The sequence below is a fragment of the Antedon bifida genome, chromosome 7 (assembly GCF_963402885.1).
Source record: "Antedon bifida chromosome 7, ecAntBifi1.1, whole genome shotgun sequence".
Classification (NCBI taxonomy): Eukaryota; Metazoa; Echinodermata; class Crinoidea; order Comatulida; family Antedonidae; genus Antedon; species Antedon bifida.
The window spans coordinates 9,903,227-9,920,289 of NC_136232.1; the positions used below are offsets into that span (position 1 = coordinate 9,903,227).

At 34.5% G+C, this 17,063-nt stretch overlaps 4 protein-coding genes across 6 annotated transcripts in view; 2 read left to right on the forward strand and 2 right to left on the reverse strand.

Annotated features, from left to right (window-relative positions):
- Positions 1-15,916, reverse strand: part of LOC144847985 (homeobox protein aristaless-like 4) — a 49,577-nt gene extending 33,661 nt beyond the window's left edge. Inside the window, exon 1 of the mRNA XM_078704626.1 lies at positions 15,837-15,916. The gene's annotated coding sequence lies outside the window, so the exon portion shown is untranslated. The remainder of the gene's footprint in view (positions 1-15,836) is intronic.
- LOC144847971 (uncharacterized) lies at positions 423-14,677 on the reverse strand. 2 transcript variants are annotated; one of them, XM_078704604.1, is made up of 6 exons: positions 14,546-14,677; positions 5,212-6,048; positions 4,676-4,930; positions 2,388-2,504; positions 1,370-1,588; positions 423-889 (listed from the first exon to the last, which is right to left on the reverse strand). In XM_078704604.1, the coding sequence occupies exons 2-6, from the start codon at positions 6,013-6,015 to the stop codon at positions 845-847; spliced, it is 1,440 nt and encodes a 479-aa protein (XP_078560730.1). In that variant the 5' UTR covers positions 6,016-6,048; positions 14,546-14,677; the 3' UTR covers positions 423-844. The 2 variants fall into 2 exon arrangements, with proteins under 2 accessions (XP_078560730.1, XP_078560728.1); XM_078704602.1 differs by lacking the exon at positions 14,546-14,677 and adding an exon at positions 6,569-6,684.
- On the forward strand, positions 6,942-13,431 carry LOC144847989 (RING finger protein 141-like). The gene is made up of 7 exons (XM_078704633.1): positions 6,942-7,042; positions 7,483-7,641; positions 8,108-8,216; positions 8,496-8,713; positions 8,960-9,076; positions 9,865-10,062; positions 13,412-13,431. The coding sequence occupies exons 2-6, from the start codon at positions 7,487-7,489 to the stop codon at positions 10,013-10,015; spliced, it is 750 nt and encodes a 249-aa protein (XP_078560759.1). The 5' UTR covers positions 6,942-7,042; positions 7,483-7,486; the 3' UTR covers positions 10,016-10,062; positions 13,412-13,431.
- LOC144847993 (uncharacterized) lies at positions 13,152-17,018 on the forward strand. 2 transcript variants are annotated; one of them, XM_078704640.1, is made up of 4 exons: positions 13,152-13,572; positions 14,164-14,286; positions 15,500-15,580; positions 16,351-17,018. In XM_078704640.1, exons 1-4 carry the CDS (start codon positions 13,521-13,523, stop codon positions 16,596-16,598), a joined length of 504 nt encoding a protein of 167 aa, XP_078560766.1. In that variant the 5' UTR covers positions 13,152-13,520; the 3' UTR covers positions 16,599-17,018. The 2 variants fall into 2 exon arrangements, with proteins under 2 accessions (XP_078560766.1, XP_078560767.1); XM_078704641.1 differs by lacking the exon at positions 14,164-14,286.
- The last annotated feature ends 45 nt before the right edge of the window (positions 17,019-17,063 follow it).

The window sequence follows — 17,063 nt, forward strand, 5'->3', positions numbered from 1 at the left end:
TAAACGCGCTATAAAATACCACGAAATAACATCTTTAAAACAAACTTAACACTTTAATTCTCACTGTTAGAAAGTATTTACTTAATTTTTATGACAAAATGTTACGTCAACACAAAGTTTAACTCTAAATGAAACAATAGAGGGCGCTGTTCATATTATGAAACGTTTATACAGTACTGTACCAAAAGTGAATGACGTAATACTGGACTGTATTATTTTTGTTTTCGTCATTATCCTTATTTAATCATAATTAGTGCTTTAATTTTTCATGATTCTATTGTGAACAAATTAAATCAAAATAGTAAAACATAATTTTTCCATGATTACATTTGGTATAAAAGGAATACACTTATCACAGTTGGTTTGTAGTAGTTATTTGTGCAACAATGTTGTTACATTAGAACTTCTAACAGTCAAAATCATTTTCCTTTTGGGACTTTCCAGTTTTCTTTTATTAAGTAAAGCATCTCATTATTTTTTGGTCTAAATAAAAACAAACAAACCTTATTCTGCAAACTCACTTACAAAATGTGATGTTACTTTCAAAGTTTACCCTCAATTACACACTATTTTACAGACAGCTGCATATGTGATTCCATGTTTTGTGAGTGTAACATTTCAACTGTTTAAATGCATATGCAATACATGGTCACTGGTCTCTACATGTGTTTTCATAGCTTTCTTTTTTTCTAGTTTAGTACATCATTTAAAAATAAATAACAAAAAATATAAAAGTTCTCATGTTTTATAGATACTGAGTTCTACAAATGTTAAACTTTAACAAACATTTTAATAAATTGGTATCCTATGGTACTTCTTGGTTTTTTGAAAACTTGGTTAATATTTAGATCTGAACTTCTACCCTGCAAATTGGACAGGCAGGATTTTTCTGTTGAAAAAAAAATAGAATTCAAGAGTAAAAAGTAGACTCTCTGAAAACTCTCCCAAAATCAGACGTTTTTTGAGACATTAAAAACACTAGGAATAACAGAAATTCTGGTGGGGGGGGGGGGGGGGGCAAGAGTGTACGTTATTGGGAGAGTTGAGTGTATAATATTTATAACATAAAGCTCTGTCTACACTATCAAACTACTTTGACAAAAAAAGTGTGATGTGCCCAAATGTTAGTGATGTGCCCAAATGTTAGTGATGTGCCCAAATGTTAGTGATATGCCTAAATATGGTAGTGCTATGACATCATCACATAAAGTTTGATAGTGTAGACAGAGCTTAAGATATGAACAAAATAAGGAAGACGAAACAAGCATAATGAAAAAATGTCAGACAATAATGAATCAACAAAAACAATATATTTACCTCTGGAGTATTACTACAAAAATTTTACTAGAAACAAATATTTCAAACTCACCACTAGCCATTGGTCAACACATGTATCATGGTAGTCATGGAAACATGGTAGCTTACGGAGATTATCGCCCGTCTCATAGTCAGCCATGCATATACTGCAGGCTTTGTTTTGTATCTTACAGTCTGGTGTGTAAATAAACGTGGGTAGCTGGCTAATCTCTATAGCGCTTAGTCCCTTCTCAATGGCAGGGCCTAATCGTTCAGCTAGTGCCATCAATGTCTAAAATAGAAATTAGTCTTTTTAAATTGCACCCCAATACTATTTTCAACTTTATTACATAGATTATACTATTATAATACATGCACCCGATTCCCAGTGCTGTATCTCCACATACTATCTACTGTATTTCCGAAGTACAGTATCATAGGAACATTTGATAATACAGCATCTCATTTATATCACATGTGGTGCCTGTATCATGTAAGGTTAGGTCAAACCACTACTATAAGATATGTGTAAACACATGTGATGTTTGTTGTACAGTATTAGCAAATGTTCCTATGATACCTTGAAAATAGATACAATACTGAGAATCGGCTAATACATGCGCATTTGTTTATACATACAAAATAAAATCATCATTTTTTTTTTAAACTTCTCTACCTAGAAATTAAGTGTAAGGATGCAATATTTGTAAATCTGTACAAATATGACCCAGACACCTTAATAAGGATGTGCTCAGTTTTGTCTAGAGATAAATAAGACTTCTGTAACTAATCAAATAAAAACACAGGGCGTTGCCATCTTAGAGCATGTCAGTAAACCTTTGGGTGAGCCCTCTAGAGATACTCTAAATCAACTTCTGTAAAGCTCTGTTTACACTTTCAAGCTTTATGTGACGAAAAAATGTGATGTGCCAAAATATGGACATGATGATGTCATATCACTAGCATATTTTAGCATATCACTAGCATATTTTAGCATATCACTAGCATATTTGGGCACATCACAGTTTTTGTCAAACTAGTTTGAGAGTGTAAACGGAGATTAACTGTTAAGGGTAAATGAGTAAACATACCTCATAGTTATTGCCATCGTCAATTTCATCTTCTACAAATCTATGATGATGATGGTTATGATGATCTTGTCTTCTCCTTCTGCCTCTTGGTCGTCGAGGTGGTGTTGGCGTATTTATCTGTAAAAAAAAGAGAAAACAATTTGAAGAATTTCAGAACAAACTTATGATAACCAGTTGTCAACTTCCAAAATTACGTGTTGATTACCAATTACTAGTTTAGTTGAGCTACTTTCAGTTGGGGTTGACGTCATAAGTCTTAGATTTATCGAGCTACAGATTCAGTTCATAGATTTGTATTCATTTGTAACATAAATCAATTAAATAATAATTCAATTCATTTATTACAAACAAGAGCAAAAATGACTTTAGAGACGAATTTCAAAAATTGTTTTATACACCAAGTTGGACATAGAAAATAGATAACTTATTGATACTTCGGAATATATCATGTCAAAGAATATCACATTATATTTGAATATCACCTATATTTTTTTTAATACAAAAATCCTAAACAATTTTAGTTAGATATGTTTATTAGATGTACTTTTTATGATTTGTGATGGGTTTAAGAAAAGTTTCTTTATAGACAAAATACAACTGTAATCCAGTTCCAGTACTATACACATATCATAGTTATTTCTTGTTTTCTATTAAAATAAATTGACATTAATCAATTTACTTTATTTTGACATAGAAATGAATTTGATTTCAGGCCATATGACTCGGCTATGCCGACAACCGGGTCCCACAATGACTTGTGAGTCTCGGTCAAGGCCGAAGAGTAACGTCACCTGACGGAAAAATGTCAGGTGACAGATTCAGAATTTTATCACATGACTCACAATATTATGTGAAACATTGGCATAAGTCAGCAGCTAATAACATAATGTAAAACAGTTATGTTTGTGTGTTTAGTAAGAACGGACAGATGCGTGGAATTAAAAGATCTGTAGGCCTTGACGCATTAAATAGTAATTTCATAACATGTAACAATTTGTCCTTCTTAATAGGGTTATGTTTGTATCACCATGTACAAGCGGATAATTGTTGTGGAAATTAAAAATGAGATGTTCCCTGGGACATCATGTTAAACAAATCCGGCCTACTAATATCTGTGTCAGTTTGTATAAAATAAAAAAAAACATAACAGAATTATCATGCATGGAAAAGGACGTTAATAAGATTTGTTAAAGGGTTTGTATCATTAGTGGAAAAAACACAAAGACTGCGACAGAATAAGTATAGGCCTATCGTGGTGCTCAAAATAAACTACATAGAATTGAGAATGTGATTAACCAGTCTAACATTTTAAATAATTTATAATAATAATATAATAGCCAATACACTATTTTTTACCTTCGACTCTGGCTACAGTACTACCTAAATTTTACAAATGGTTACAAAATGAGGAACAAAACCAGCAAAAAACCTCAATAATATCATGAATACATTAACAATCAAGTTTTAAACCCAAAATCATTGATTAAAATTACCCTACTTTAAAGATGTATTGTCCCTTTGACTAATTCCAAAAAAATAAAAAATAAAATATTTCGAAAAAAAGTGGGTCATTTTGAAGTATCATAATAGTTATTAACTTTCACCAAAAATTAGTAGAAAAAAAAAAAATTTAACTGAAACACAGACGTTTTTTTGTTCAAAAAATAACTTTGACTTCCAGTCAAAGTTTACGATCAAAACATATCTCATAATGCAACGTGCTTGTTTGGCTACTATGTATGCATAATCATAAAACTTCCTCGCGATCTGTGTGAAAACACCTTCTCAACCGTGACGAGTTGTAAACAATCCTAATTAGCATCTTGCATAATGCATACTCGTGGTTTGAAATCTTTGTTTACTTTCGCTCGCGACGATTTTCCAGACGAAATGTAATCAAATTAATTTACCTGTTAATTACGTAAACTTGTTGTTGTTGGCTCGAATTTTCGACTCAAAGTGAATAACTTTAATATTACTTTGATATGGCCAATTTAAATTTAGAATATTTTTTTTTTCATTTTTTGTGTTTCAAGGGACAATACATCTTTAATATAAAGAGGTCTTTTATTGTGTGGACAAAGTTTGTGCATTAAGCTCTGTCTACACTATCAAAACTTTATGTGACAACAAAATGTGATGTGCTCATATATGGACATGATGATGTCATAACTACCATATTTGGGCACATCACATTTTTTTGTTCAAACTTTTAGTTTGATAGTGTAGACAGAGCTTTACAATATTAAAGTTCTAAAAACAATATAGGTATTACTAATCATACTTACCATGTTTAAGTAATTTTCTAAAAATGGTTGAATCATGTTAAAGTCATCAAATGATGGGCCAGTATTAAGGTGGACTGGGGACCATGTACCGGCCCCATAAGCGGTAGCTTGGGTAGGTTGCAGTATGGGGTATCTTTGGTTTCTAGGCGTTGGTCTGTGTATATAATGCTGCTGTGGTTCAAATCTTGGTAGAATTGGTTGTTCTTGAGGTATTGGTGCTAGGCTGTTAGCGATTTCTTCTGCATCAAATTCTTCCTATAAAATAAAATATCTTTTCAATTATTTTTAAAACTGGGAAATTATTCATATCTAGGTTTAAACATTGACGAAACTACCTCATGAGGCCAGCAGAAAGTCTCTCAGAAACAAACTGGTTTACAAACTCATTTATTACTACATTATTATTATTAAAACTCAATTAGAGAGACGGATACTGGTATGCAGAGAGAGGAACTGGCTGTCACAATAGCAGATAGGAAGTTATGGAGGAATCTACTCATATAAGTTTGGGTATGTCCCGGACTAAGTAAGTATACCTGTAATCGCTTAGCCATCATCTCGTCATCTTCCAGTTGCTTCACCAGTACCATGGTTGCTGGAGAAGCAGGTCGTCCAAATGCACTCATTGGTGATGCCCTCACCAACGGTGATGGTATTGGTTGAGGAAGTTGTTTGGATCTCTTAGAGCGTCTACTCTGAGACGAACCACGCTTGTGTGGTTTTCTCTTTTTAGGATTATCAACGGGTTCACAAATCTCTATGACGTCATCTTCTGAACTCGATTCAATTCTTTGTTTAGAAACTAATCTTTTTGAAAGATGGATTTCTTCTTCTTCATCCTCAGTGTGAACATGCAGCCTTTTGTGCCCACTTTTTATCTTATTTTTTCTACCACGTTTTGTAAATACAGGCGATGTAGACTTTTCCTCTTCCTCCAGTTTGCATTTTTCTTTCTCCTCCACTTTTTTACGACCACGATGATGATCATTAACACTATGAAAAACATTTTTACGTTTGTCTTCTTTTTTTGCATTATTTTCCTTTCTTTCCCTTTTAGAAAATACTGGAGATTTGTTTGCAGCGTTCACAGTTGTATTACTGTCATTTTCCTTTTCATATTTTTGAGAAAGCCAGACATTCAAAGCATCTAAGGCTTCATCACTAGGTATACTTGATCGTCCGCATTTGTCTGGTTCTGTTTCATTTTTAGATTTCTTCTTTCCATTTTTTAATTTCACTTTTTGCGCCAATCTCTGTGCCAATGGTATTTCTAAGTATACATTGGCATCATCATTATTGTCATTTAACTCCAGTTCTTTATTACCGTCATTCAATTCCATTTTTGAATGTTTGGAAAAATCAAGATAAATTCCCTGCAATACGAAGTGAAAAGATAACAATTTAGAAACAACATTAGTATAGGCCTAGTAAAAGTAGATAGGCCTAGTAAAAGTAGATAGGCCTCTACTATTTAGGCCTAGCTAGGCCTAAAAAAACTAAAATTGAAACAAATAAAAATTATTTTTACAATTTTATAAATTTATTAGATGTTAATATAGGAGGTGCGCAAACAGCATATTAATAGGCCATGATATATACTATTATGGCCCACACCGACCATAATATTTATAAAGCTAGGCCTAGGCTAGACAATACCTAGTCACGACTACCAGCCCGGCCATACGGTGGGTCAATACTCGACTCTCCTTTTAAAAATTAATTAAGTTTTAGAAAATGATTTTGCCTAGAGAGGCTAGGCCTAGCTAGCCTACCCTAACCACCATCAATCAACACCACTTTTAGTTCGTTTGTCTGTTGTTATATGGTATATCCATTGCCTAATGTAATATAGGGTATACACTACTACTTTTATTATTAGTTAATATGCCTTACTAATCATTGTATGTACAGCAATACAAGAATTTTACAGGAAAAAATATTGGCGGGATGGAAACTGATTTTTCCGAGCAAATGGCAAAATTCAGATTCAGACGGTACCATTATTAGTCAAGGTCAAAAAAATATGATTTATTAAAATATTGTACATAATTTAATATAATAAAGTGATTAATAATAACAAACTAAACTAATAATTGTATAAATTATATTTATATATTTAATATTCACCTTACGTATTCTGAAAGTATGTTTTTTTATAACATATTGAACAACTATCACTTTTCAAGAATGGTAGAACTAAACTAAATACTGTAGGTCATGTCATGTCATCACATGTCAAATGATTATCTTCGATTCGATTCGTGTATTTTTGATATTATTGCAGTTGAGTAGTGTCTTCTGAACGTTGTTTATAATATAGTCATGACACTTAATAAAAAATCATAGTCTTAGTCGATCTCATACATTGTAAGTGTACTTGTTTATAAGATACATTCCGCCATATATATTTTTGTACTGGACTTAGTTTAAGGCTAGCTATAGCTAGGCCTGCTTACTACTAGGCCCCTACTTCTAGTTCTACTATACTAACTACTAGGCCTAGAGGCCTAGGCTAGCCTAACTTTCTTTATATGACAAACAGCTGATAGGATAGGGGCAGGTTTCGTGCCCTCTGCTTGGCCTTTTACCACATAGAGTGATGGAGGGGTTATTCGATGCAGAACTCCGCACACTAGGCATAGCTAACTAGCACTGTACTTTTAATTAATGTTATTAGAGTAGTAGGTATTAATATTATAATTATTTAAATAAAATTTAAAATATTTTTGATTATTATTGTTTGATAGATACGACACATTGATTTGATTGATTGAAGCTTTCAGTTTCAAACATTGTTTTCTTTACAGTAAAATGGGACAAACATTGGCTACTGAGAGGTCGTCGGGTATTGTAAAAGCATTCAAATCTGTCAAAGGTTTTGTACAAAGTCAGGCAATCTCATTACATCAAGTTGCTACACTCAAGTATGAAGATTTTGTGGATGCAGTTGATAACTTAAATAAAGTGTGAGTTTCTGACTGACGCTAACAATTTTAGAAAGTGCTCTAATGAGGCTTGTTTAACAATGCATTCAAAACAATACATTAAAAAACAATGACATTACATTATTATCAAAAGGTAACATAATTATATGCAATCAGTTGACATTTGGTTAAAGAGTAAAATCAAAAATTCAAATTCAAAATAATATTTATTTCCTTCATTCACAAATAAACATAATTTCTTACAATATACAACATAAAGGAGGCACAGATTTCATGAAGCAAAGCTTGTGTTGAAAGTTCCAACAGAAAATATACATCAAAAAATACAATTTAAAAACAAAAAATCTATGTAATATTTCTACTACTGTAGTAAATACAGTTATATGTATATTTAGTAAAACAGTAAATGATACAAAACTCAATTGGGAGTTTTAGAATACACACGATCAATAACCAATAATCAATTCTGTATTGATTTTTGACACAGTACCAGTGATGTAAGTGATTCGAGTGGAAAGGGGTTAGTGTTCGCTATCAAATGTCATTCTGATGACACTGTTTTGTGGAAGAAAACTGTCAGGATAAATTGCTTTAAGGTATGAAGGTACAAAGTCCATTTAATTACATAGATAAAATTTAAAGATTCACTTGTTTTATGAATAAAGCCTGTTTTATGGCCAATTTACACAGATGTGCGGTAAGCGAAAAAACCATGTATCTTGTCCCATGTAGAGTCTGTATCTATCTTAAACGGAAACCACAGGTCCGCTCCGTGCTTTGTGTAAATATGGTCATATGGAATAACAGATTCTATATTTGTTTGACGGTTACCGCTCGTCTCTGTAAATGAGCCTTTATGGTATTTGTTTGTATAGGTAGACTTAACAAGTGGACAGATTTTGTCAACGAGAGAACTGAGTCTACGGCAGTTTATCACAGTATTTGAAAGTATACCACAACAAATTCAAGCTATTAAAGAACAGAACATGATGATACAATCAACTTCATCACATGACCCTTCATCACATGATCCTCAAATGCCAGCAGATAGCAGTACACCGCCTGAATTATGTGTGTCTACTTTATTTCTTAAGTACGATTACTAATTTGATATTAATTCTAAAGTAGAATCTCTCTCTCTCTAGTTTTATAGGCAAATTCTGTAAAACTCTGTCTACACCCCAAACATGGTAGTGATATGATGACATCATTTTTTTGTCACACAAAGTTTGATAGTGTAGACAGAGCTTAATACAGTTTCACATATGTATCACATATATTGCCTGGGTCATTGCCCATAAGCCTAACTTAAAATTCATTTATTTCTCATTTTTTTCAGTATTGACCAAATTTCAAAGGAAGCAGATGACAATGAATGCTGTATTTGTCTAGATAATAGGTCAGAGGTAATTCTGAGCTGTACACATAGTTATTGCCAAAAATGTATTGATCAGTGGTACGTACTTTGGGCCATTTGTACATTAAGCTGAGCTCTGTCTACACTATCAAACTAGTTTGAAAAAAAAAGTATGATGTGCCCCAATAAAGTAGTGATATGCTTAAATAAGGGTATTTAAAAAAAAAAAAAAAAACATTTAAAAAAAAGAAAAAAATTCAGTTAAGTATAATGTTTGCACACCGAGAGACGCACCCCCTGACGCATATACCCATGTGGTCCTTCGTCAGTATCCATCCAGATCCAGATCCAGAAGGGTAGTGATATGACATCATCATGTCCACATATGGTCACATCACATTTTCCAGAGCTAGTCACATGTGGGAAAGGGTGGTGGGAAAGGCCTTCATGGGAGAGGGTGTGGTCGAGATTAAAGTAAAAAAGGTAACAAATAGTCAAGGAAGAGGATAAGGAGTACATCCACAGTTTAATCCCATATTGATTTGTCAACTTAATAATAATACTTCTTTGTTTTCTACTCTTATTCAGTCTCCACCCACCATTCACTACCCTGTCTCCTTTTGTTGTATTTCTTTTATTCCTGTCCACCCAGGCAGCACTTGTCAGTTCTTATGCTATGACGTTATCCAAATTCCTTCACTTGCTCTGCTAACTTTTCTGGCTGTTTTACTTTTATCGTTTTGGTTTAGCTTTTCGCTTTTTTTTTGTATCTCCATTGAGATCCAGCCACTGATACCCACAGCATTGTCATTTTTTCAGTAATTTGCCTTTGGATTTATATATTGATTTTATAAAACATGTAGCTAAAATAATGCACCATTTTGTAGGAAAAGAAAACACAGCACTTGCCCACTGTGTCGGGATGAGACCGGTGGCGTGGAGGATGTGTGGGTAATGTCCAACAAACCAGATGATAAGGAGGTCGCAAACTACGTCGTTGGAGTCGCAGATCCGGCCGAAAAACTAGACGTAGGCTAATATAATTTGAATGCATGGATATTAGTACTCTGAAGTTTGGCAATAATGTGAGAAGGTGAATATATTATCATAATATACACAAACTATACAGTAAACATATTGTATTGCAATATCAATCATGTATATTCAGATAGTGGCATGGCATTATGGCAGGGATCAAACTAGCATGTAAGAGGCATGGGTTCAAGCATATTGATTGTGTCCTTAGGCAAGATGCTTTACTCTCATTGCCTCGTCCTTCAGATGGGACGTAAAGTCATGGGGTCATGTGTATATAGGACATGTAAAAGAACTTGGTACACATCGTCTCATGTGGCTGCTGTGCGGCAGTTAAACCTCATGTATCTATTTACTGTCAATGCATATATAAAATATTGTAATAAAAAAACAATATGAATATTATAATTTATTTCAATAAGCGTGAAGTGTGTGTGTGTGGAATATTTAATCTGTATAATTCTAAATAGTGACATTTTGTTATTTAAATTAAATTTTCTGTACCTTAATGAAAAAAACAAGTGGAATTATATGAATTATGTTACAGTACTATACATGGTTTGAAAACAGTTGTACAGTGGTCTGGTCTGTTGACCATTATTGACCATTGGGTGTCAACGTCCAGTGGCAGAATGCATTTTAGATAGTGGGAAGGAATTGTTTTTATTTAGTTTTCAGTTAATGTTGGTTTTGGAAGAGTTGATTGTGTTATATATCTAAATCAAATATAATGGATAGATTCAGTTTATTTTTAATTTCAATTGGTCACAATTTTATATAAAAGCAGTATTTTGTAATAATAATTATAGTTTATTGGAATATTTTAGTGTAATTAATATTAGTAACTTTTATATTATTATTTATCACAAGTTGAAATAATACATTGATGTATTATTAGATAAACTTTTACTTATTTTGTTTACAAATATTTTTAATGATATATCTTAGCTTTAGATGATAAGTGTTTTAGTTCACGTACATCTAATTGTGTATTGCGGTATAAACAAATTTAATAATTTTAAGTGTTTACCAAAAATTATATGCTGCATGTTTAGGCATTAAACAATAAGGCTAAATAAACCCTATCATATCTAACTTTTGCAAGGTTTTTGTGCATCACATTTGACCTTTGACCTAATGGTAACCTGTTATCGACAACTTGAAACTAAATAAGTTTTGTATTTAATATTGAGTGCTTACATATTATATTATGAACTATATTACATTCATAATTTAAAACTATAATATCAAACTATTATATCTGTCACATATTTATGTCAAAAACTAAGTACAGTAATAATATTTAAGATGTATTGTTCCCCCAAAAACATGACAAATTGAACTTTGAATAGGCCATTCTGTAATTTTAATAAAGTTAATCACTTCCATAGAAAAAAAAAATTATGTTTCACTTATAAAGTGACAAAATAAATAAGTTCAACCAAAACCTATTGGCTGGCAGCCAATTTGAATTGTTTTTCAATGAAATTTTTGTCAAAGTGAATAACTATTTTGTGGCATTAAAATGGCATATTCAGCCAAATTTTTCAGTGGGACAATACATCTTTAAACATAGTATTACAGTGGATAGAATATTAATTGAAAAACACCATAAGGTTACGAGTATGAATTTTAATTTATATTTAATCAAACTGTATAGCATTATAACAAGGACAGGCGATTTATTAATGTTATTAGTATTTAATTAAGAAACGTCTACCTTATTTTAAAAGGTTATCCGGTACTAATAAATAATTTTGCATACTGCCCTCTATAGTTTATTACCAAGTCCTTATAGGTATTAAGAACAGTATGTATTGTCCCCCAAAATCATGAAAAATAAAGATTTTTAAAATCGGACTTTGAATAGGCCATTTTGCAGTTTTAATGAAGTTGTTCACTTCCATAAGAAAAAAAACGGGGGAAAAAAATTATTTCACCTATAAAAAGACAAAATATACAGTTAAATTACCCAAAAACTCATTGTCTCCCAGACAATTTGACCATTTTTTGCTTTAAATTACATTTTTCTCAGGTAATTAATTTTTTTTCAGACCCAATTTTTTGTGAGAGTGAATAACCATTATGTGACATTAAAATAACACATTCAACAACAAAATTTAAAAAAATATTTTTTTAGGGGGACAATATATCTTTAAGGATGAATTTTAATCTGATTTTTATCGTGTAATGTAAAGAATAATTGTTCTGTGGCTCCGTCCACCTCATTTAATTGGGCCAAAGCTATGCCTTAAAATAGCAGATACCATTATCACTGGTATCGCCTAACCTTTTTGTTCGTAGCTATACTTTTGTAGGAATCTTACTATTTTTTATTTGCCAAATAAATTAATTATTATGTCTTCTTTATTAACTTTATATTCGATGTATTTTGTATTTATAGTCTTCGTATATAAGCTATTACGTTAATTTTATTTTTATAATACATGTTTGCAGATTGATGTATGCGCGTATATACTGTATATTATGGGTGTTAATTGGGATACGTTGTAAATGAGTTGAAATAGAAATAAAGGCGGTACTTAAACCAGTGTTGTCTGTTACTTTATGTCTACCTGTTGACTATGTTAAGTATACATATGAAACGCCATATGTGCCAAAATATTTATCTTTTTACTAATATTAATTATTAAGTCAAAACTCCGTCTGGAACCCAGACTAACGTACAGGCCCTATATTAGGTCACCGAAACAGGCCTTGTGCCGTCACTGTGGACCATGAGGTCGTGGTATTAACGCAATGATTAACTTTTTTAACGAAACTAAAACATACAAACAGGCCTAGATACAATACAATAAAATAAATCGTCATAACCGATAGAGAAGATGTGGGGGTCACCACAAGACGCGTTTCCAACTGCGTTTCCTTAGCAACCGTTGCTATTTTGCCTGTGTTTACTCCGCCATATGGCTCTCATTTTCATTCGGGTCACGTTCTCCTCTTTGCCGAATTCAAACTTTTTGTTTCTTCTTGTAACTTTCCGTAAATTGACAAATTAACAACAAGTTTTCTTTAATTTTTCGCAAGGTTATTTTTTAGAATAATAATTGACGTTTATAGACAAAGTAAAACCAGACATATATAACTAATATCGAGTAATGGCGAGTTTTAATTTGGTTACAAAGTGATGTGTAACGCGTCAACCATACGTTTCTTCGTCTCAAATTACACCCCTTCGGTTGTCTCCGACCTCCGAGTGTCTAAACACCATTATACCAACGCGTTATTTTTTACTCCATGGTTCTAGGTCTATCTAATGCCAGTAAAGGCACAATATTACCTCTGATAAATGGTTCAGGCATAGTTGCATAGTTAGATAACGTTTAAATAACTCGTATATTTCTTTCTTTCCGTTAATTTTGTGAAGTTCTCTCTCAGCAGAGAAGATATTCTTCAGATCGAGTGGTATCATCGCAGCAGCAATTTTGTTTGTGTGTACTTTCTTACTGTTGTGTATCAAATCACATTATTTGATTGTACTGACAACATGGCCAGTTTACGTTCGATTGTCGGTACTTTGATGTTGTTCTTAAACACAGGTAATATAAGTATTTTATTTAGTAACATAAAAACCGTATTTAAGTAGGCCCGCATGCAATAATTTTACAGTAGCCTAGGCCGTAAGTTAATATTTAACCATTGCATTAACTTAGAAAGAACAAAAAGTCAATTTTGTTTAGATTTCCCCGAAACCATATTTCATATCATTTTATTTCACTTTACTAATAACTTATAATATAAAGTGGAGGAGCTTAAATGAAAGCATAGCTTGTCGTGAATAGGCTCCCCAATTGGAAGAAGTGGGGTAGGAAGGGGTGGCGGGGTTGAGGGATGTGGTGGGGTGGGGTGTTGTGGGGTACGGTAAGGGATGTTGTGGGGTACGGTAAGGGATGTTGTGGGGTGGGGTGAGGTGAGGTATGTTGTTGGGTTGGGTGAGGGATGTTGTTGGGTGGGGTGAGGTATGTTGTTGGGTGAGGTGAGGGATGTTGTTGGGTGGGGTGAGGGATGTTGTTTGGTGGGGTGAGGGATGTTGTTGGGTGGTGCTTGCTTAGAATTACAAATAAATGCTAAAATTGACCTGCTGTCATATATTGCATCAAGACACACATTAACACTGTTTTTATTTTTAGCTTACGTTATTGCGCAAATAGTAACTGAATCGACTACTCTGGAAACAGCTACGAGCACCAACGTTCCCTTAAGTACACTTAGGCCTACTACTAGTAGTACAGCACTCACGGGAAGCACTACCGGTTAGTACCCGCTCCTAGACGTTTTGCTATATACACATACAGACCGAAGAATAATGTAATATAACGATGATAATCAGCCGCGCTACTATAAACCTACACCAATCTATGATGCTTTTGAACTACGCTATAAAATATTTCTTTCTTCGTCCCAAGTAGGTCGAAAGTTTGTCCTGGTTGCTAGGCCAGTCAGACGACATTCCCGAACCACCCCTATTCCCTTCTCCTGATATACTTTAAAATAAGAATTACGCTCACTTACTTTTAGTTCTCATAATCCATTTCTCATCTGTTCAGTGGTAGTAGATATATATCCTAAATATAATACAAAACATGTCGTTCGTTCACTACTGTATCATACAACTGTTGCAGCAGACACCACACAACAGTGTTTGTAAATGTAAGAAAAGAAGATACATTTTACATGCAGATTGCCATTTCAATATGGAAATGTATACGAGTTCACAGCCGTGTATCGGGTAGCATTGTACGAGTTCGACTGCAAAGTTTTGCGTAACGATTTAATATATTATTCATTTTGCCATTTATATTTTGCGATCCCCAATTTGTTCTTGCTTTTCACAAGGCGTCCGTTGTTTGTACATCGTCACGTGCAAGTTAGATGTTATTGGGTGGGATGAGTAAGGGATGTTGTTGTGTTGTGCGAGGGATGTTGTTGTGTTGTGCGAGGGATGTTGTTGGGGTGGGCGAAGGATGTTGTTGGGGTGGGCGAAGGATGTTGTTGGGTGGGCTGAGCGATGCTGTTGGGTGGGCTGAGGGATGCTGTTGGATGGGCTGAGGGATGCTGTTGGGTGGGCTGAGGGATGCTGTTGGGTGGGCTGAGGGATGCTGTTGGGTGGGCTGAGGGATGCTGTTGGGTGGGCTGAGGGATGCTGTTGGGTGGGGTGAGGGATGCTGTTGGGTGGGGTGAGGGATGCTGTTGGGTGGGGTGAGGGATGTTGTTGGGTGGGGTGAGGGATGTTGTTGGGTGGGGTGAGGGATGTTGTTGGGTGGGGTGGGGGATGTTGTTGGGTGGGGTGGGGGATGTTGTTGGGTGGGGTGGGGGATGTTGTTGGGTGGGGTGGGGGATGTTGTTGGGTGAGATGAGGGATGTTGTTTGGTGGGATGCTTGCTTAAAATTACAAATAAATTCTAAAATTAACCTGCTGTTATATATTGCCATTAAGACACACATTAACACTGTTTTTATTTTTAGCTTACGTTATCGCGCAAACAACAAGTGAATCTACTTTTGAAACAGCTACGACCAGTACAGCATTCATGGGAAGCACTAACGGTTAGTACCCGCTCCTGGTTGTTTTGATATATACACATACAGACCGAAGAATAATGTAATATAACGATGATAATCAGCTGCTACTATAAACCTACACCAATCTATGATGCTTTTGAACTACGCTATAAAATATTTCTTTCTTCCTCCCAATAGGTCGAAAGTTTGTCCTGGTTGCTAGGCCAGTCAGACGACATTCCCGAACCACCCATATTCCCTTCTCCTGATATACTTAAAAATAGGAATTATGCTCACTTACTTTTAGTTCTCATAATCCATTTCTCATCTGGTCAGTGGTAGTAGATATATATCCTAAATATAATACAAAACATGTCGTTCGTTCACTACTGTATCATAGTACTATTGTTGCAGCAGACACCACACAACGGTGTTTGTAAATGTGTGTAAAAGCGTAAGAAAAGAAGATACATTTTACATACAGATTGCCATTTCAATATGCAAATGTATACGAGTAATGCAGTTCACAGCCGTGTATCGGGTAGCATTGTACGAGTTCGACTGCAAAGTTTTGCGTAACGATTTAATATAGTATTATTCATTTTGCCATTTACTTTTTGCGAGCTCCAATTTGATTTTTGTACATCGTCACGTGCAAGTTAGAGACCTATTTTATCACTCGCTGGTCCCTAGTTTGAAAGAGGGAATCCTCCTAGAATCCCCACCCTTGTCTAAAACTACGCGCTTCCTTGCATTCGTGCGTCAATAATACGGAACAAATAAATGACAATTTTGTTTCTTCTAAATTTTATCAGGACCTACGGTGCCGACGGATCAAAAAGAATCGGCAGACCTACAATCGACAGGCGACGACGATGATGACGACTTGCTGCTAGGGATAGCGATAGGTGCTGGTGCTGTTTCAGGGGCCGTAATCATAGCGTGTGTTGTTATTCTGGTTGCACTTCGTTTACACGCTATGAAAAAGAGAAGAATAGCAACGTCACCACCGGACACACAACCACTTGAAGTGAAAAATGAACAATCAGCAGAACAACCGTAGTAATAGATGTGAGATATGTCATTCTCTGAGAGCTGAATATAGTAGGGTCTATAACGTGGGTGGAGGATTCGTCCAACATGATGTAATGTATATTTAGGTTCATTTTAATATAAAGTTGATTTCCTTCCATCACCAAACAGACTGCGTCAAACCAAGGCAATCTAACAACATGACACTGAGTTCGCCTTGTCAAGATAGGAACTCGTAACAGTCGTTTGATCTTATGTCTGGCTGCGACAAATACCAATAATACTGTACTATGCGGCGGCTAGTGGTGTCTGGGCGGGGAACTGATCGTGTCGCAGCCACAGATAAACCCTTCGATCTCCGGAGCTCAGCATCCTGTTGTTAGATTGCCTAGGTCAAATAAAGATGTAAGTAAAATTGCCGCGTCGCCTGTGCTGCTCATAGACAAGACAATCAAGTAAACATGCCATTTTTATTTTACTTTGAACTAATTTATTT

Coding starts and splice junctions, on each gene's coding strand:
- LOC144847971 (XM_078704604.1), bottom strand. CDS start 6,015: ATGGAATTGAATGACGGTAATAAAGAACTGGAGTTAAATGACAATAAT. Junction 4,931..5,211: donor TGATGGCTAAGCGATTACAG/GTATACTTACTT, acceptor TTTATTTTATAG/GAAGAATTTGATGCAGAAGA. Junction 890..1,369: donor GTGTTGACCAATGGCTAGTG/GTGAGTTTGAAA, acceptor TTTTTTCAACAG/AAAAATCCTGCCTGTCCAAT.
- LOC144847989 (XM_078704633.1), top strand. CDS start 7,487: ATGGGACAAACATTGGCTACTGAGAGGTCGTCGGGTATTGTAAAAGCA. Junction 7,642..8,107: donor GTTGATAACTTAAATAAAGT/GTGAGTTTCTGA, acceptor TTTTTGACACAG/TACCAGTGATGTAAGTGATT. Junction 9,077..9,864: donor CAAAAATGTATTGATCAGTG/GTACGTACTTTG, acceptor ACCATTTTGTAG/GAAAAGAAAACACAGCACTT.
- LOC144847993 (XM_078704640.1), top strand. CDS start 13,521: ATGGCCAGTTTACGTTCGATTGTCGGTACTTTGATGTTGTTCTTAAAC. Junction 13,573..14,163: donor GATGTTGTTCTTAAACACAG/GTAATATAAGTA, acceptor TTTTATTTTTAG/CTTACGTTATTGCGCAAATA. Junction 15,581..16,350: donor ATTCATGGGAAGCACTAACG/GTTAGTACCCGC, acceptor AAATTTTATCAG/GACCTACGGTGCCGACGGAT.